This window comes from Zychaea mexicana (genome assembly GCF_025766255.1).
Source record: "Zychaea mexicana strain RSA 1403 chromosome Unknown BDB00scaffold_55, whole genome shotgun sequence".
NCBI lineage: Eukaryota > Fungi > Mucoromycota > Mucoromycetes > Mucorales > Lichtheimiaceae > Zychaea > Zychaea mexicana.
In genome coordinates, this window is record NW_026516718.1 from 1 (window position 1) to 16,206 (window position 16,206).

A 16,206-nucleotide genomic window follows, 5' to 3' on the forward strand; every position below is an offset into this window, starting at 1 on the left:
AAGTGAGGATCCGCAAAAGACATAGCCCAAAAAATCGAATTCTCTGAGTGTATTTCATCGACTGACGACCACACCATATTCTGTGCATTGATGTTTTAATGCGAGCTGCTCTGTGCTATTCAAACAAGAAAAGAGAGACTTGACTTCTGTTGCTTCCCAATCAAAAACACTTCTTCCATCTCTTCGACATAAAGCACTTCTTTTCTCACTCCCACTTCTCTTTTGGGGAACGGACTTCACCAGCAAAGGTAATGACAAGCAGTAGCAGACGCTTGACGAAGGTGACACGTAGATAAGCAATGCAGCAACAACACCACCAGCAGAACAATGGCTGTAGCGTCAGCAGCAGCAATAGCAACCACGATGAACAGCAGCAGCCGCAACAGCAACAAGAATGAAGTCATGGTGGTTTCGAGGCCCGGCATCAGACGCTTTTGTGAAAGGACGAGGAAACCAATAATCGCCTGTATAGATTTTCCCCCGTCATGCGTCTTATCGATGGCCTAGGCATTGTGTAGCCTCGGTGTCGAGTAGAAGAAAAGCGCGTCAATTAAATAGAGACACTTCATAAGGAGCCATGTAGAAAGACGAGGTTAGTGAGTACGTGTAGCCTGGAGTGTGCATTTTGCAAAGGGGAATGTCAGTGAGGTTGCATCCCCAATGCCTCAGAAAATGACAGACCCATACTTCGGCGTGTCCTGGTTTGGCAAGTGACGCTGTCAACTCTCTTTTCTTTCCTTTTTTGGATCAGTTGACCAGGCGATCAACATACAAGATTTAAATGCACTGCATGGAAATAATTTCTGCTACTTTGCTCCTCTCTCTCTCTATTCTTTAAATTATGCATATTGTGACTAAGATTTCGAATGCCAAAAAGTACCCTGGCACAGTGTCGACAAGTATAACGACGAAACGTGCTGGTCGCGTTCAAAAGGTTGTCGTCTCGCCCAGGACTACCCGTAGCAGCAGTGGCAGTGACAGCGGTATGTAGTAGTAGCAGTATGTAGTTTAATAAAAGCATTTTTTTCTTTTAAAAAAAAAGGCAGCATTGCGCTGTATAAATCAAAAAGATACGTTGTCGTTTTTCTGCTGTTACGTACGCGCGCGCGTGTGTGTGTGCGTGTGTGTGTTTTTGTGTAACTTAAAAGTCATCAGGTGAAGAATAATCCAACCCTGATGTGAACTCACTCCTCACTATTAGGCCTGGTCAAAGGCCGCTGAAGCTTCAAATCTGAAGGTCGTACAGTAAAAACATTCTAGCCAATTATCACACTGAAGAAAACGTATTACTTAAAAAAGGTAGCTTCAGCTGTGATCATTCAACCCTCGCGCTCTTTACTTTTTAGGTGAAGAAATATTTGTACGACCTTCAGATTTGAAGCTTCAGCGGCCTTTGACCAGGCCTATTGTATTTCCTATTTTTTTTTTCTTTGTTGAAGTGACTTCTCCAGCATCATCCCAGTTCCCGATTTCCACTACTGCCCCACGCTCAGATTCCGCACAGCTGCGCATCGCACCAGCATCAGCACCGTTAGCAGTACAAGTATCATCGGGCGAACAGGCTACCGCGTCTGCCCCTCCAGCGCCACCAAGCCAACCAGGGGTTGCCCTCACAAGAAACAGGTGCAAGTTTCACAGACGACACCAGCAATTTGACGATGCGTTACCTGACGATAACAGCAAGAAGGAGAAGATGGTAGCGATGACGACGACGAAAGTTCGATCCACCTAGAACTGAATCAGCAGCAGCAGCAGCAGTCAATCTCGAGTAAGTCATTTTTTTTAGCTATTGGGTGTCGCTTTTCGTCTTTATGTATACTAAGATTATGTTTTAATTCACTTATAGATGTTGCTGAGAAACCGTGCCCCTGTTTCTTGGAGCTCTTAAATGTGCTGGGAAATCGTATCAACAACATGCCCTTGGCCAGTGTCGACACCGGTGACCTTGACGATGATGAGCCGGTCGTAATCCACCCTGTTCCGGAGGCTCGTTCGACTCCAGCGTTGCTTGACCACGAGCCACAGGAACTTCTTTGTTTGCCAGAAGAAGATCGTGCGCTTTTTGATTGATACTATCATGACAGCCACGACAACGACAGCTACGAGCCAACATTCGATTCACTACCATCGCGAGATAATAGCACTGATGATACAGCCACTGTCCCAATATCAACAGAAACAGCCAACACCGCACCATCCTCCCTATCGTCCTCATCACCTGCATCACGCAAACGTCCAGCATCAATTGCGGCCAATGTCAAGAAGTCTCACAACAAGAAACAGGCCACCAAGAACGCAATAATCGACGCCATTACTGCAAAGGAAAGTGAAGCCCTGCCAGGTACCAAGAGGCAGTGACATTAGCTAAAGAAAACCAAAAGGCTGAGATGGAAGAGCGTCGCCTGGCTCGAGAACAACAGCAAGAAGCAGAGGAAAGACGCCACTGCGAGGAAATGGCCATCAAAAGCCAACAACTCAACATGGAACGCGAACTTGCCTTGCAAAGAATGGAGCGTGAGCGCATGCTAGCCAAGGAAAGCAACGAGACAAGACGCGCCGAGACAAGGGCCGCGTTGGTCAAGGAGATGTTGGTGGCTGGAAACAGTCTGAAGGATATCGAGCAACTTTTAAAGAGTCCTTAGTTTTTTATCTAGCCAAATTATATTATTATACAGACATAAAATACATACATGTTCTAAGACCTAGAAGTAATGAACCTAGTACTTGACTTACCTGGCTGTTCATCATACCTACTACAGCCCTAGTATAGCCGTTTACCACTGCCCAATGTTTAAAAGTTCATAACGAGTCATTTTGTATAAGGTGAGTCATAGCCATGTTTTGCTACTATACATAAATACAAGTAATACCTCATTTACGAAAAGCTCATTTACATCTCTTTGTTCCTCTTCCCATGCCGTCTGAAGCACGAACTGACCGCCAAACGATACTTCTTCTGTTAAAGCAAGCAGTCGAGTTCCAAATTGTCTAAGAGTACTTTATGCGGATATCGGGGTACGCAGTTTAACGTTAGATCAGCCAGAAATAGCTGCCATGGCGACCCATATTGCTTCCCATTTAGGAGCCGTCGTTCAATGGCTGGCTGTCTTTCGTCATAGTTCATAAACGTATCTGCAAACGCATTAGCGATTTTTGTCATTCCTTATGGAAATCCACTTGCTTGTTCTTAAAATGGTTCAGAATTATTTGCCACTTTTTTGAGTCATCAAATACTTTGTAGATGTAAGAAAAAGCCCATCGGTTGTACGTGTAAATAGACTTCCGTACACTATATGAATCTATGTGGAAAGCTGGTGTAAAAAGCAACAATGCTTATATATCCATCCACGCAGCTAGCCGATATATTATTTATTCCTTTTGCCGCCCTTCTATCCCAATTTTAGTCCGAAATAACGATAGCAATGAAGGAAGCATTACAGGAGCAAGGATGGTACCTCAGCGAAGAAGGAATTAATATCCTTAGAGAACAACTTGATCATCCTAACGCTTCTTTAGAAGACCTGGTGGCAGCTGCACTCGATGTACGTTTCTTTAAAAAATATACCCTGACAACACGTTTAGTGCGCGAAATCGCGTTTTACATGGCAAACAATAACTGTGCATAATTTAGACCGATTTACGACACATTGGTGAACCAAGAGATCGAAAAGGAGAACCTGTCATTGCAGGTCCAACAGTATTACAAGTTCAACAAGTTCAAAATGTTGCACTGCCGTCTACGCATCAAGTTGAACACCCAAGGCTTTTGCGGGTCGTGTTTAGCGACGGGGGTAAAAAGAAGCTCACAGGCGTTGAATTTCTGGGACACGTCGAATCGATAAAGTACAGTATAGGACCTACTGGTACATATTCATTATTGGTGACTCTGATGGTATTTAATGATTTGGCAGGTTACTTACGCCCCCTGGATCGAAATTCTTGGTGACAAAACCGATTACTATCAAGGATCAGTTGTTGCTGCTAGGCCCTGGGATGTTGAAACCTTTGGGTGGTCATGTCCAAGAAATGGTGCAAGCGTGGCGTGCGGGCAAGGTAATCAGTAGCATCAAATGGTTATTTTTTTCTTCTTTAGCGTTCCACAATCACAGGTACTTATGTCCGTCGTATCTTTTTTTTTTCTGGGTTTCTTCTATAGCAATTTGTAAAACGTGGGTTACAAACGGATGACGATAGTGGACCACCACCATTTGTTCCTTTCAAAATCAAGCCAGCAGCTTCAAAGGAAGAGAAGAAGAAAAAGCCATCATCAACGGATACTAGTAGCAACAAAGACATGAAGGGCAACATTAATGCGGTTGATGCCAAACAGCAAAGCGAGAAAGGAGAAAAAAAGTCAAGGAAGAAGGACGAAGGCGCTGCTGATGGCCATCACAAAAAGGGCAAACGGAAAGAACCCAAAAACAAGGCCGTTGAAACGACGGATAGCAATATCAAGAACAAGAACAACAAAAATGATCGAGCACCGAAGAAGGAACAAAATAACAAGTCTAAATCAGAAAAGTCCAAATCCGACAAAACGCAGCAGCAGAACAAATCTACTAGTGATAAGCCTGACAAGCCCACCGGCAACAAGTCTTTTGAAAATAAGCCCAGATCAGACAAATCCAACGATAAACCAAAATCTGGCAAAGCGAGTGAATCCAAATCGGACAAGCCAAACAAAGCGGCAGACAGTAAACCCAAGAACAATGACAAACCGCCAAAGTCTGACGGACCCAAATCTGACAAGCCGAAAAAGCAAGATAGACCCAGAAAAAGTGAGCGGCAGGATGATGATGATAATAATAGGAATAATCATGCGAAAAGCACATCGGGTGAAGCTCAAGGACCTCCAGCAATTAATACAACGGAACAAACACTGTCAGATCAAGAAAAAAGTAGCAGTCGAGGTCGAGGCAGAGGACGTGGGCGCGGCCGTGGTGGACGAGGTCGCGGTGGTAGCGGAGGAAATAGAGGTCGAGGAAGAGGACAAAGCCAAGGAAAAGATACCGAATAAAAAGATCCGTATTATACACAGCACTGTTGCTTGATTCTTTTTATTGTGTTGCTTAGTATGGGACAAGTGGAGAAACTAGTAAAGTTTGAACATCAAGCCCATAGCGAAGAAGCAGGTTTGGTTACTGAATAGATGGACCATTGTCACCTTCGCATCTTTGGGTCTTGAGCCCCTTCCCTGGTGTATGTAGAAGGAGATCAAAGGAAAAAGGCCTGCTTAAGGCTACTGCATAAAATGATCGACTCTTCTAAAAAGCTTTGTGTATAATGCAGATATGTAGTGATATAAAATAATGCAAGACTTTCATTTTAAACTTATAGCAAAAAGTGTATAGAAATAAAATGGGGAGGGGATAAAGCAAAAAAAAAAAAAAAATAGATAAGCGAGCAAAATGATGGGTCTGGTAGAAAGGAAAGCTACTACCAAGTACGTAACAATTGTCATGGGCTAAGCCGCAACAGGGGATACCTTCTTTCGATTCTTCAGAATGGTTGCCTTGTCTAGATCAAGAGCAAAAGGCTTAAGTTGACGATGTTCCGTCGTCCTTGAGATGTGTGTGGTTTTATGGTCCTCTTCCTCCTCTTCATTCTCTTCGGTGAGATGGCCAAGCTTTCTAGCCTTTTCTTCGCCGATCCGCTGGACAGCATAAGTGATATCGAGGATTTCCTTGATGGAGGCGACGCCGGGGGAAAAGGCATCCTTGCGACGACGGTTGGATTTGGTTGTCTGGGTATCAAACTCTGAAGGTATAGCAGCGATCGGCATAGGCGACGGTACAGGCGCAAAGTGTTGCTGTTGTTGGGTGATCCAAGGGTGACGCAAGAACTCATCGACGGTGTATCGCTTATCGGCATCCACACACAGTAGATGGGTGATGAGATCCTTGGCTGCGTCCGAGATCGGATCCCACCACGGACTCAAGAACGTGTATTGGCCCTTGGCGACCTTGTGCGTCAGCGCTGGGATCGACTCGTCGTAGAACGGAGGGAAGCCACACAGCATGGTGTAGAGCACACATCCCAATGCCCACATATCCACTGATTTCGAGTATTTCTGGTCGCGCACAATTTCGGGAGCCGTATAGCCGACCGTTCCGCAAGGGGTGCCGGTTGCCTATTTAATGACGATGCTTATTTTTAAGCTTTCTCCCCCTCCCCCAGTACTGACTGACATCACATCACGAGTTTTGGTTTTTTTTGTTTACTTTACCTGATCCCAGATGACCTTGCTTAATCCAAAGTCGGCAATCTTGACAAGACCGATACCGCCACCACCGACGCCTGGCACAAATTCACCCTCATCCACCTTGTCTTCATCAAACGCGTCCTTGGGGCTTTTGGATGGGACGATCGGGATGGCTTCGAATAGGATGTTTTCCGGCTTGATATCCCGGTGCACGACACCACATTCTTCGTGGAGATGGCGGATCCCATGGGCAACCTGGAGGATCACATGGCGTGCAAGGTCTTCACTGAAATATGTCAGTTTGACAATCTGGTGGAACAGCTCGCCGCCCCGACAGAGCTCCATGACCAAAAAGTAATGATCGTCTGATTCGGAAAAGTGCAACAGCTGCACAAGGTTCTGGTGTTTGCCGCTCTGCATAACTTGGACTTCTTTCATAATGTTGGCACGCTATAGATTGACATGGAACCGTAAGCTTCTTCTTCTCTCTGTCTCTCTCTGTCTCAGAGGGCATTTATTATCTTTAATTTACCTCGGTTGCCCGTGGCTTCTTTTTCAAGCTTGCATGCAAATGCTGAGTTCGACCATGCTATCAAACGCCCAAAAAAAAACCGTGTGTGAGTTTTTTTCTACTGTCCCCAGGAAATAGACGAGTTCGCATTTTACCTTGTCGATTTCGTGCTTGCGAACAACTTTGATAGCAACAAGTTTTCCGGTCTGACTATCGCGTGCTTTATAGACAATTGAAAAGGCACCGCTGTTGTGGGTACGACTTATTAGCATACTGTATATGCAATACACATATATCATTAAATACTTACTCGCCAAGCTTTTCAATTATCTCAAACCGTTCTAAACCGGCATAACTAGGCAAACGTCGCTTTCGAATGCGTTCCTGTTCAAATATTTGCTGTGCCGTGAGCGAAGGCTGCACAGAGAGCTTGTTGGGATCAGCAACGATGAGGGTTCGTTTGGAACCAGTAGTACCGTCGTCGCTGCTGCTGCTCTTGTTTTCTTTAGAATGTTCCTCTTGTTGTTGTCGTTTCTCTTGTTCTGACGACGTCATTGCTACAGACGTTCGCTTTTGCTTGCCTCCTTTGAGCAAGTTTTTAATCTGCGAAAGCATGCGATTGAAGAGTCCCCTTTTAAAAAAAAAAAAAAAAAAACGAAAGAAAAAAAAGAGGTGTCAAGAAATCGGTCATTGGGCGCGGTTTGACCATCGCTTAGACTCCGCCCTCACGCACGCACGTACACAGAACATGGGAGACAACACATGAGAGAGAAATCGAAAAATAGAGTGTTTCTATAGTGTCATATCCTAAAAGCACACACAATCGCGGGTAAACATGGGCGTAGATGCTGGTGTAAAATGCGATTGTTTTTTTTATGTACACACAAGCCTTCGGTGTTTCTATAGTATAAAATAAGAGGAAGTAAGGGAGAAGAATATAACCAAAGCAAAAGCAGGAGAGGTGTCTTGTATGAAGTAGAAGAGGTGCTGGTGGAGGTGGTGGTGATGTTGTTATAAGGGCATGATGGGAGAAACAAAGTGATTATTATAATGTGCTAGTTTTTTGAAAAAAGGGGGCATTTATGCGCCAATCTTCTTGTCCAAAACGTCTCTGCAAAGATAAAAGCTTAGTTAGTATACCAGTACTTGATGATTGCAGACAGCGCATGTATAAGTTATTGTAGGCTTACCTAACAGTCTTGACAATGACCTTGTCATCAGGGAAGGCAAAGTCTTCAAGGTTCTTTGCATAGGGGGTGGGGACATCGGCACCAGCGACGCGAACCATGGGGGCATCCAAGTAGTCGAAAGCGTCAGCTATTCCAAACAAGAAACGTCAGTATTTTTGGGAGGCCCTGGTCAATTCCACCACACACACACCCATCCTACTTTTTTAAGATGAAAGAAGCCCTCTTCCACTACAAACTTACATTCCATGACCTGAGCAGCGATCTCAGAGCCAACGCCAAAGGAGGCCCAGCCACCTTCCACAGTGACGATACGGTGGGTCTTCTTGATCGACTGGGCAATGGTGTCCACATCGAGGGGACGGATGGTGCGCAAGTTGATGACTTCGGCAGAGATACCGCTCTTGGCCAACTCCTCGGCGGCCTTGATGGAGAAACCGACGGAGCGCGAGTGTGAGACGATGGTGATATCCTTACCCTCGCGCTCGACCTTGGCCTTGCCGATGGGCAAGACAAAGTCGTTGGAGAGGGCCTCGGCGGACATGGGGTGGGAGACACCGTACTCCAACTCGTTCTCAAGGACAACGACAGGGTTGGGGTCGCGAATGGCGGCCTTCAAAAGACCCTTGGCGTCTTCCGAGTTCCATGGCGAGACAACCTTCAGGCCAGGCACAGAGCCGTACCATGCGGCATAGCACTGCGAGTGCTGGGCGGCAACACCGGCAGCAGCACCGTTGGGACCACGGAACACGATGGGGACCTTGACGGTACCGCCAGACATGTAGTGAGTCTTTGCGGCAGAGTTGACGATTTGATCGATAGCCTATATATGCACACACACACACACACACGCCAGGATCTTTTGTTAACGTTCCTTTTTCCCTTTCTACGATTCTGTACACGCTTGCTTGCTCTCTCAAGGGGGGGGTGGGTGTTCTTCTTCTCCACTGCTACTAAAAAAACTACAAACTGCTACAGCTGTTGCTCACCTGCATGGCAAAGTTGAAGGTCATGAATTCACAGACAGGCTTGAGGCCACTCATGGCCGAGCCAACAGCCAGACCGGCAAAACCCATCTCGGTGATAGGGGTGTCAATGACTCGCTTTGATCCGAACTTGTCCAACAATCCCTTGGTGACCTATCAAACACAAAAAAACGCATTGGTTGGTTGGGTTGGGTTGGGTTGGGGAAAGGGAGATCCGTGAGGGGGGGGGGAACAGAGTAAGTCGGAAGAAACTTTTTTTTTTAATTTTTTGGCCCAATCTTTTTCGTGTATTTTCCCGACTTCTCCCATATGAGTTAATTGAGAGTGTATAATAAAATTTACCTTGTAGGCACCGTTATACTGGGCAACTTCTTCACCAAGGATGTACACCTTTTCGTCGCGCAACAGTTCTTCCTCCAGAGCTTGGTTCAAAGCATCACGCACGGTCATCTTTTGATTTTTGTATTTCAATATAGACATGTATGTGTGAGTTGTTGTTGTTGTTGTTGCTGGTGACGTGTTTTTTTTATTATTATTCCACTCCTCCCCCTTTTTCCCTTACCTCGACAGCGTTGCTGGAGTTGAAGCGCTGTTGGCCAGCAGTGAAGGCAGAGTAGATTGCAGGCTTGGCAGCACGACGAGCAGATGCGGCAACAGGAGCAATGCGCTGAAGGGATGTGAGGAAGGTCATTGTGTCTTGTCCAGGGTATTATCAAAAAGGAGGCGAAGAAAGAAAGAAAAGCAAACAAGAGACAAGAAAAAGGGATTGCTGGGAAATTGTGTGAGCGGGCGGGCGGATCGGGTGGCTGTTGGGGGTGGCGAACGCGAATTGCTCCGAGTTGTCCCATGGTTTCCCCCGCTTTTACTTTGGCGATAGCTCTCTCGTTCTATGACTTATCGACTCCGGTCCGCCCATTTGCTTCACACGGTCCTATTATACCCTTCCTGCTTTCTGCCTGTCTATCTCTTTCTACTGCCCCCCACCCCATCGCCCGGCCCTCAGATGGCTTGCACTGTTAAGCTCGGCTGTATAAGCTTCTGTTTTTCTTTTTGGGTGCGAACTGTGCGTTGCACAATAGTCCATTCAATCAGATATCTCTTCTTTTGCATTGTTCTTGTTGTAATAGTGTGTATAAATATATATTGTGTACGAGTGATTGTGTGCTTTTTGTTGCTGTTGTTGGTTGCGCGTGTGCGTGTGACGGTGTGTGGAGTCAGTGTGGAGTCAGTGTGGAAAAAGGGATAGTGGATAACAGTATAAAATAAATACGAGAATAAAAGAGAAAACGAATGAGCGAGAGACTAATGTATATATGTGTATGTATATAAACAAAAGAGAAAAGTCTAAGGGATTGTGATAAGTGGTAGCTTATTTCGATAGGTAGTAGAGAGGGGGTTGTTTGATATATATATATATCTATATATATACTCATGAGAGCATACGACTCATGAGAGGAAGGTACTTTTTGGATCAGCCAACTCATCGTCCGTTCGTCTGGCCGTTTGTGCCATTCGTCTTTTTGTTCTTTGAGCGTTCCTTGGCCAGTGGATGATCTGCAGGCGTCAGTAGCTCAAAGCTACACAGCAGCTCCTCACTGACACTCATCACTGCGCCAAAGTTGTCAAATTCGCCGCAGTAGTTTGGTGCAGAAAACACCGTGACCAATGTGCGGTCGTTAAAGAACTCGTAGCCGTCCTCTACCACCATGTGTGCCCGGCATACCAAGTCCAGATCAAACTTGGCAAGAAACTCATTGATCACCTTCTTGCCAAAACAGTACGACACGCCTCGTTCGTTATCTTCCCAATCGTCCGTCAAATCCGCCGGATCGCTCCATAAAAGATCCTAATGAACACAATGTGAACAATAACGGTTGATCGGTTGAGTGCGATGGTTATCAAGTCTGTAGAGCACTTATTGTGCAAAGAAAGCGTCAACATACGTTTAATAAGCCATAGTCTGGCACATCGGTAGGTCGCTGGATGTTGCGCACCTCGTCCATGTTGTGCAGCGAAGGCGATAATCCACCATGGACGCAAAAGATCTTGCCTGCCACTAGGGCTGCAATAGGCATGGTATTGAAGGTGTCAACAAAAGTCCGCCACATTTTCGGATTCAAGCGACGTTTGCATTCATCATAGAAGCCGTAAACTAAATCGATTTTTTTGGTTTTAGCAATGCTTGCATACAGAAACCTAACCCCTTCCCCCCCCCCCTGGATCTTCCTCGCATCCACATGGTGTTTACTAGTCAAGGAAATACAAAAACTCACCTTTTGTGACATTGGCACATTCATGGTTACCACGGAGCAAAAAGAAGTTTTCGGGAAACTTGATCTTGTAACAGAGGAGCAGCAGCATGTTTTCCAAAGACTGCTTGCCTCGGTCGACATAGTCGCCCAAAAACAGATAGTTACTGCTAGGTGGGAAGCCTCCCATTTCAAACAGTCGGATTAAATCGGTATATTGACCATGGGTATCACCAACAATCTTGACAGGAGGAGACAACTCCAAAAGCGACTAAATAAAAGAAGAAGAAAGGGGATTTTCAGTTTCCCCGAAAAAAGTATTTCAAGGGGAGGAAGGGGAGAGATGAAACATATTAGCTACAACCCCCTCCATACTTACAGGTTGACTCAAGAAGATTTCCATTGCAGCACGACAAATGGCCACGACCTCTGCATTCTTGAGACAAAGTTGCTTGGTAATTTTTGAATAGCCAGCGTTCAAAAGCCGTTCAATGTAATCATCTAATTCGGCAGGCGTGACGGAGGCTGTATTGTAGCTAGCGACCGAGTTGACTGTCAACTGGTTGATCGAACCGACGGTCAGTTGATTGTTATTGCTCAGGTCGCCTTCACCGAGCGACTGTCGGTGACTAGTACTGCCTCCAGCACCTTGAGGTGGCCAAAAGTCAGAAGCGGCGAGCAGTTTGTGTTGTTGTGGATGAGCTACTTTTCCACCGAAAGGATCTTGTTGTTGTGCCTGAATGGTATCTTGCTCGTCATCGTCTTGTGGTTCCTCTTGTTGTTGTTGTTGTTGTTGTTGTTTATTGTCACGATTAGGGAAATTCGGATTGAGTTGAGCGAGTGCCGACGTGGCTCCACCCGATGATGATGATGAACGATTGCCTCCTACTCCTCCTCCTCCTCCTCCTACAGGCAATGATTGGCGATGTTGGGAATTGAGGAGAATGGAATTGACCGATTGGGTAGTGTTGACGCTGTATTCGTTATCCTCAGAAGGCGGGGGACGAGCAGGCGGTGGCATGCTCTTGGTTGCTCGGCGACCTCCTCCCTTCTTGTTGCTACGTTTGGATATATTGTTGCCCATTGTTACTTTTGTTGTTGTTGTTGCTATGTGTGTGTACTCCAAGGTAGTGCTATCAAGTGTTTATAGGATGGTCAGAGAGGGAAGAAGAAGAGAGGGAAAGGGAGAGAGTGTGTGAAAATTGGCATGCCGCACACTCACTTTCTTCAACATCTTTTTTTTTTCTTTGCCAATCCTTGGATGTCGGACAATGCAATGGGGTGTATATATATAGTATATATAGCTTTGGGAACAATGCGTGTCAATCCTTTTACTACTATTACTGCACGTCTTCTACCTTCCCCCCCCCCATTATAACCAGTTCTCCTCACCTTCTTCCCCCCCCCCTTCTTTCTACCTAGTAGATACAGAAATTCATGCACTTTGCTAAAGCAGAAACATATAAAGGCATCATGTCCTTTTCAAATGTTTTATTAGAGGAAAATAAACAGAGAATGTTATTAAAAAAAACGTGTGGTTTGCGGAGGGGTAAGGGTTTCAAGAGAGACAAACAGGTATTTTACAGAATAGATAGAAGATTAGGAAAGAAGGAGAAAAGAAAAAAAAAAAAAAAAAGAGGGATATTCGAACTATAGTAGTAGAGTGTTGTGTGTTGTGTGTGTATGTGTTATAGTGATAGATGATGACTAGTAGAGAAAGATGATGAAGGGAACGTAATATTATATGAGTCGGTTAAAGTGTGCAAAAGTTGGGTTATACGGGGAGACACAAAGAGAGAACGGATCTAAAATTCTGTTCATTTCCGGTAATGGCTTAGTGGCACGTTGTCTTCTTCATCAGACGAGCTTTGGCTAGTCCGTCTTGGTACAGCAGCAGCAACACTGTCGTCGGAGAAACGGCGTTCTGCACTAAATTTTGGCGGCCGAGCTGTTGCTGTTGCTGCTCTGTTGTTCATTAATGCTGCTGCTTCATTAGCTTCGCCTTGCTGGTAATATTGCTGCTGCTGCTGCTGCTGCTGCTGATGATGTTGCTGGGAAGACCATTGGGTATTGCTAGTATCACTACCGCTACTAGTAGTATTCTGGTTTCCTTCACCTTGTTGCTGTTGTTGTTGTTGTTGTGGAGGCTGAGGGTTAATGATGGAAAGATACCAAAACATAAACTCGGATATCAAGACTTGTTGATGCAAGGGTCTTCTTGGGTTGGTCAATTTCATGTGCGACAATCGATACACTGCACGCTCAACGTGAATCGGTAACCGATAGCTGTTGATGTACTGCTTGGTAACAAGAGGTTGTTGCTGCTGTTGTCCGTTTACTCCGTTTTGTGGAGCCTTGGGTCCTGAACCTGCCACCAATGCCTTTGCACGCATTGGGTTGAATTTGGGTTCTTTGCGTGTGATCGATTTCAGTGAGAGTGAACGTGAGATGAATGCTGCAAACCCGCGCTTCTTGTTATCGGGGTCATCGTTCATTGAAGTGACTCGGGTCAGTTGCAATGTATCCCGTTCCTTTTCGCTAATGTGGCGTGCGTCGTCTACGCGTCGTAAGGATCCTCGTCGACTCTTCTTTTTCTTTTTATCGCCGTTCAATAGATTGCTTATCCATGATGGCTTTCTCTCTACTCTTTCGTTCATGACAAGGTCAGAGGCTGAACGTCGTAATGTTACCCTCCGTTCATCCGTTAATGTTGTGATAGCAGCAGGATTGGATTCGGCAGATACACCAGTATCTGAATCATCATTCGTATTAATAGTAGTAGCAGTAGTAGTGGCTGCAGTGGTTGTTGAAAGTGTCGTGTCGCTTTCCTGCACTTGCGCCCTTTCTTCTGACGTGTCAACTTCTGGGATCGCCGCCATTTCTTCCGATGGGGGTGTTGCCTTGTCTTGGTTCTTTTCATCTTTCATGGTGGGGTGATGATGACGATCTTCGTCCATGATTTTTGAAAAGAGTTGTGATTCCGCGTCATGAACGCGAGAAAGAATGCCATGCTGTGAGTCATCTGGTTCGAGGCTGGCGCTGCCAAGGTCGATCCATTCGCTCAGGCTGACAGGATGGTCATGCAGACTGATAGGCTCGGCGGAAGGCACGTGTCCCATGCGTTCGCTTGTGTCGGTGGAGTGACGTGGTGCAGGCGCGGGTCGTCTGCTGCGTCGTCGATCTCCAATACCTCCGCGGGGTCCTCCTTCGCTTGGTGCACGTCGGGCTGAAAAGGCCGAGCGACGTAACAATGAGCGGTTCTGTGTAGGTGGTGCCAATATGCGAGAGTCGTCTACCACAGTAGAGTGACGATCAAATACATGGCCTGTGCGTGTCAATCAAAGAAAATGTCAGACGTGTGCATTGAATTAAATGTTTTTTTTTTAACCGAAAAAGTACAAATTTAAAACATGGGCTGGACTTGCTTACCATCTTTCCCATGTGCATGTTCGGCTATTCCCGGTAGCAAGCGAGCGTCTGTGTCCTTGGGACTGACGGGCGAGTCGCTCTCACTTGTGCTGTCCGTGCTGGTGTCCTTGTCAAAGTCCTCGAGGGCGTCGTTGTAGGACATTGACCTGGACAGCTGGGATTTTTGACGTTTCACTTTGGACCCTTTCCGAGTTGGAGCCGCTCCGTGCACCTGTATCCAATGAACAAATTCACTAGGTGCAATTTGCGGGTGCTTATGCGCAGGCACCCTTTAAAAAGTAATGACGAGTAACGCACACACACACACAATGATTAGTTTTAGGATGACACACTCCTCTGTTTGATCTTATCGATAGACTGCTTGTTAATTTACCATATCAAGTTCGACAGATTGGCCATGGCTTCGTTTGCTGCTGCTGTCGCTGCTTCTTCGGGTGGATGATCGCTGTCTTGTTTTAAAGTGACCGATGTTGTTGTTGTTGTTGTTGTTGTTCCTGAGTGGGTCGTCGAGGACGCTAATACTCGTGGCTGCTGTGGTGTCTCGGCTACTGTTGCTGAAGAAAAAGAGGAGGCTGTGTTGCTATTTTGTTGCTCTTGAACGACAGTGTCGAAAGCAGCACTCATATTACTACGTTTGGGCGATTCCGAAAAAGCTGCCAGGTGATCGCTTGGCAGTTCGTTGGCATTTTTCTCCAAGTAATCCGAGAGCATCATTGCAAAGTAGACACCCGAGTCCGACTTTCTGGTTCCAGCGTTCTTGTTGTTGTTTTCTATTTCTGTATTTTGGGAGGTCGTGGTTTGCTGTTTTTGCCCAGCATTAGAGGATGTCGTGGTGGTGGAATCATCTGGGACACGGTCAGCATCCGATGGCATCCTTGCCATGGCGACTGTTGACATTATTGTTTTGAGTGAGAGTCGAGCCGCAGGGTGCTGTTGGTGTTGTTGTTGTTGGCAGCCTTTGTGTGTGGGGAAGGAGCAGAAAGAAAGAAAGAAAGAAAGAAGGAGAGGGAGGGAAAGAAAAGAAAGAGTGAGAGAAAGAGAGAGTCCGTTGCTATGTCAGAACACACCAACGAACACTACAGGCGCTATTTGATATTGCACACACACACACACTCACTCACACACAACACAGCAAAAGACAAAAGTGGGGTTAGAAAAAGACAAGAGAGAGAGAGAGAAAGGGAAGAGAGTGCGGGTGTCGTGCGGTTGTGTGCGATGATTGCTCTCTGCTCAACAATATTTCCCAGAATATTAGAAAAAGGAAAAGCAAGAAGAAAAAAAGAGGTCAAGTAACTAAAGGAGAAATGGAGCATTAAAGTATAATCTTACAGTAACGGGCCAGAAACGAACCCCGTCACGGGCGAAAAAAAAAAAAAAAAGGGACTTGCCGCTTTCTCTCTTACTTACTTCTGCATCTTCTTCTTCTTCATGACGCAAAAGCCCTCTTCTTCTCGAGCTGTGCATACGAGCAAGACAAGGCGGGGTGTATTCTGTAAAAAAGTAATGGACAACGGCACTATCAGCGATCATGTAAAGCAACAGGGTCCCAATGAATCATTGTGGGAGGTGTAATTGTTATTATAGTTTCGCTGGTGTTTGTATTTTGCGCACTATTGTGTACCTTTGACTGCATATATATCAA

At 45.8% G+C, this 16,206-nt stretch overlaps 6 protein-coding genes across 6 annotated transcripts; 1 reads left to right on the plus strand and 5 right to left on the minus strand.

The window, feature by feature from the left end:
- Positions 1 to 1,867: 1,867 nt before the first annotated feature.
- Positions 1,868 to 2,401, minus strand: BDB00DRAFT_831585 (uncharacterized protein). The gene has a single exon (XM_053124134.1). It carries the CDS (start codon positions 2,240 to 2,242, stop codon positions 1,907 to 1,909), a length of 336 nt encoding a protein of 111 aa, XP_052977907.1. The 5' UTR covers positions 2,243 to 2,401; the 3' UTR covers positions 1,868 to 1,906.
- A 1,492-nt stretch (positions 2,402 to 3,893) lies between these two features.
- Positions 3,894 to 5,241, plus strand: BDB00DRAFT_474322 (uncharacterized protein). The gene is made up of 2 exons (XM_053117519.1): positions 3,894 to 4,053; positions 4,157 to 5,241. The coding sequence occupies exons 1-2, from the start codon at positions 3,994 to 3,996 to the stop codon at positions 5,015 to 5,017; spliced, it is 921 nt and encodes a 306-aa protein (XP_052977908.1). The 5' UTR covers positions 3,894 to 3,993; the 3' UTR covers positions 5,018 to 5,241.
- BDB00DRAFT_831588 (kinase-like domain-containing protein) lies at positions 5,028 to 7,359 on the minus strand. Its single transcript, XM_053124135.1, has 5 exons — positions 7,024 to 7,359; positions 6,869 to 6,959; positions 6,735 to 6,791; positions 6,227 to 6,652; positions 5,028 to 6,130 (listed from the first exon to the last, which is right to left on the minus strand). The coding sequence occupies exons 1-5, from the start codon at positions 7,326 to 7,328 to the stop codon at positions 5,465 to 5,467; spliced, it is 1,545 nt and encodes a 514-aa protein (XP_052977909.1). The 5' UTR covers positions 7,329 to 7,359; the 3' UTR covers positions 5,028 to 5,464.
- Positions 7,360 to 7,793: 434 nt separating this feature from the next.
- On the minus strand, positions 7,794 to 9,366 carry BDB00DRAFT_883708 (thiamine diphosphate-binding protein; the record flags this gene model as incomplete). Its single annotated transcript, XM_053128258.1, has 5 exons — positions 7,794 to 7,824; positions 7,904 to 8,030; positions 8,144 to 8,723; positions 8,890 to 9,039; positions 9,229 to 9,366. 5 exons carry the CDS (start codon positions 9,364 to 9,366, stop codon positions 7,794 to 7,796), a joined length of 1,026 nt encoding a protein of 341 aa, XP_052977910.1.
- A 1,000-nt stretch (positions 9,367 to 10,366) lies between these two features.
- Positions 10,367 to 12,156, minus strand: BDB00DRAFT_883709 (Metallo-dependent phosphatase-like protein; the record flags this gene model as incomplete). Its single annotated transcript, XM_053128259.1, has 4 exons — positions 10,367 to 10,732; positions 10,830 to 11,038; positions 11,160 to 11,406; positions 11,515 to 12,156. 4 exons carry the CDS (start codon positions 12,154 to 12,156, stop codon positions 10,367 to 10,369), a joined length of 1,464 nt encoding a protein of 487 aa, XP_052977911.1.
- A 453-nt stretch (positions 12,157 to 12,609) lies between these two features.
- BDB00DRAFT_930228 (uncharacterized protein) lies at positions 12,610 to 15,846 on the minus strand. The gene is made up of 3 exons (XM_053128996.1): positions 14,938 to 15,846; positions 14,565 to 14,833; positions 12,610 to 14,460 (listed from the first exon to the last, which is right to left on the minus strand). Exons 1-3 carry the CDS (start codon positions 15,459 to 15,461, stop codon positions 12,953 to 12,955), a joined length of 2,301 nt encoding a protein of 766 aa, XP_052977912.1. The 5' UTR covers positions 15,462 to 15,846; the 3' UTR covers positions 12,610 to 12,952.
- Between the last annotated feature and the right edge of the window lie 360 nt (positions 15,847 to 16,206).

Coding starts and splice junctions, on each gene's coding strand:
- BDB00DRAFT_831585 (XM_053124134.1), bottom strand. CDS start 2,242: ATGCTGGACGTTTGCGTGATGCAGGTGATGAGGACGATAGGGAGGATG.
- BDB00DRAFT_474322 (XM_053117519.1), top strand. CDS start 3,994: ATGTTGAAACCTTTGGGTGGTCATGTCCAAGAAATGGTGCAAGCGTGG. Junction 4,054..4,156: donor AAGCGTGGCGTGCGGGCAAG/GTAATCAGTAGC, acceptor TTTCTTCTATAG/CAATTTGTAAAACGTGGGTT.
- BDB00DRAFT_831588 (XM_053124135.1), bottom strand. CDS start 7,328: ATGCTTTCGCAGATTAAAAACTTGCTCAAAGGAGGCAAGCAAAAGCGA. Junction 6,792..6,868: donor GCAAGCACGAAATCGACAAG/GTAAAATGCGAA, acceptor GGCGTTTGATAG/CATGGTCGAACTCAGCATTT. Junction 6,653..6,734: donor AGAAGCCACGGGCAACCGAG/GTAAATTAAAGA, acceptor GTCAATCTATAG/CGTGCCAACATTATGAAAGA.
- BDB00DRAFT_930228 (XM_053128996.1), bottom strand. CDS start 15,461: ATGTCAACAGTCGCCATGGCAAGGATGCCATCGGATGCTGACCGTGTC. Junction 14,834..14,937: donor AATCTGTCGAACTTGATATG/GTAAATTAACAA, acceptor TACTTTTTAAAG/GGTGCCTGCGCATAAGCACC. Junction 14,461..14,564: donor ACATGCACATGGGAAAGATG/GTAAGCAAGTCC, acceptor TGACACGCACAG/GCCATGTATTTGATCGTCAC.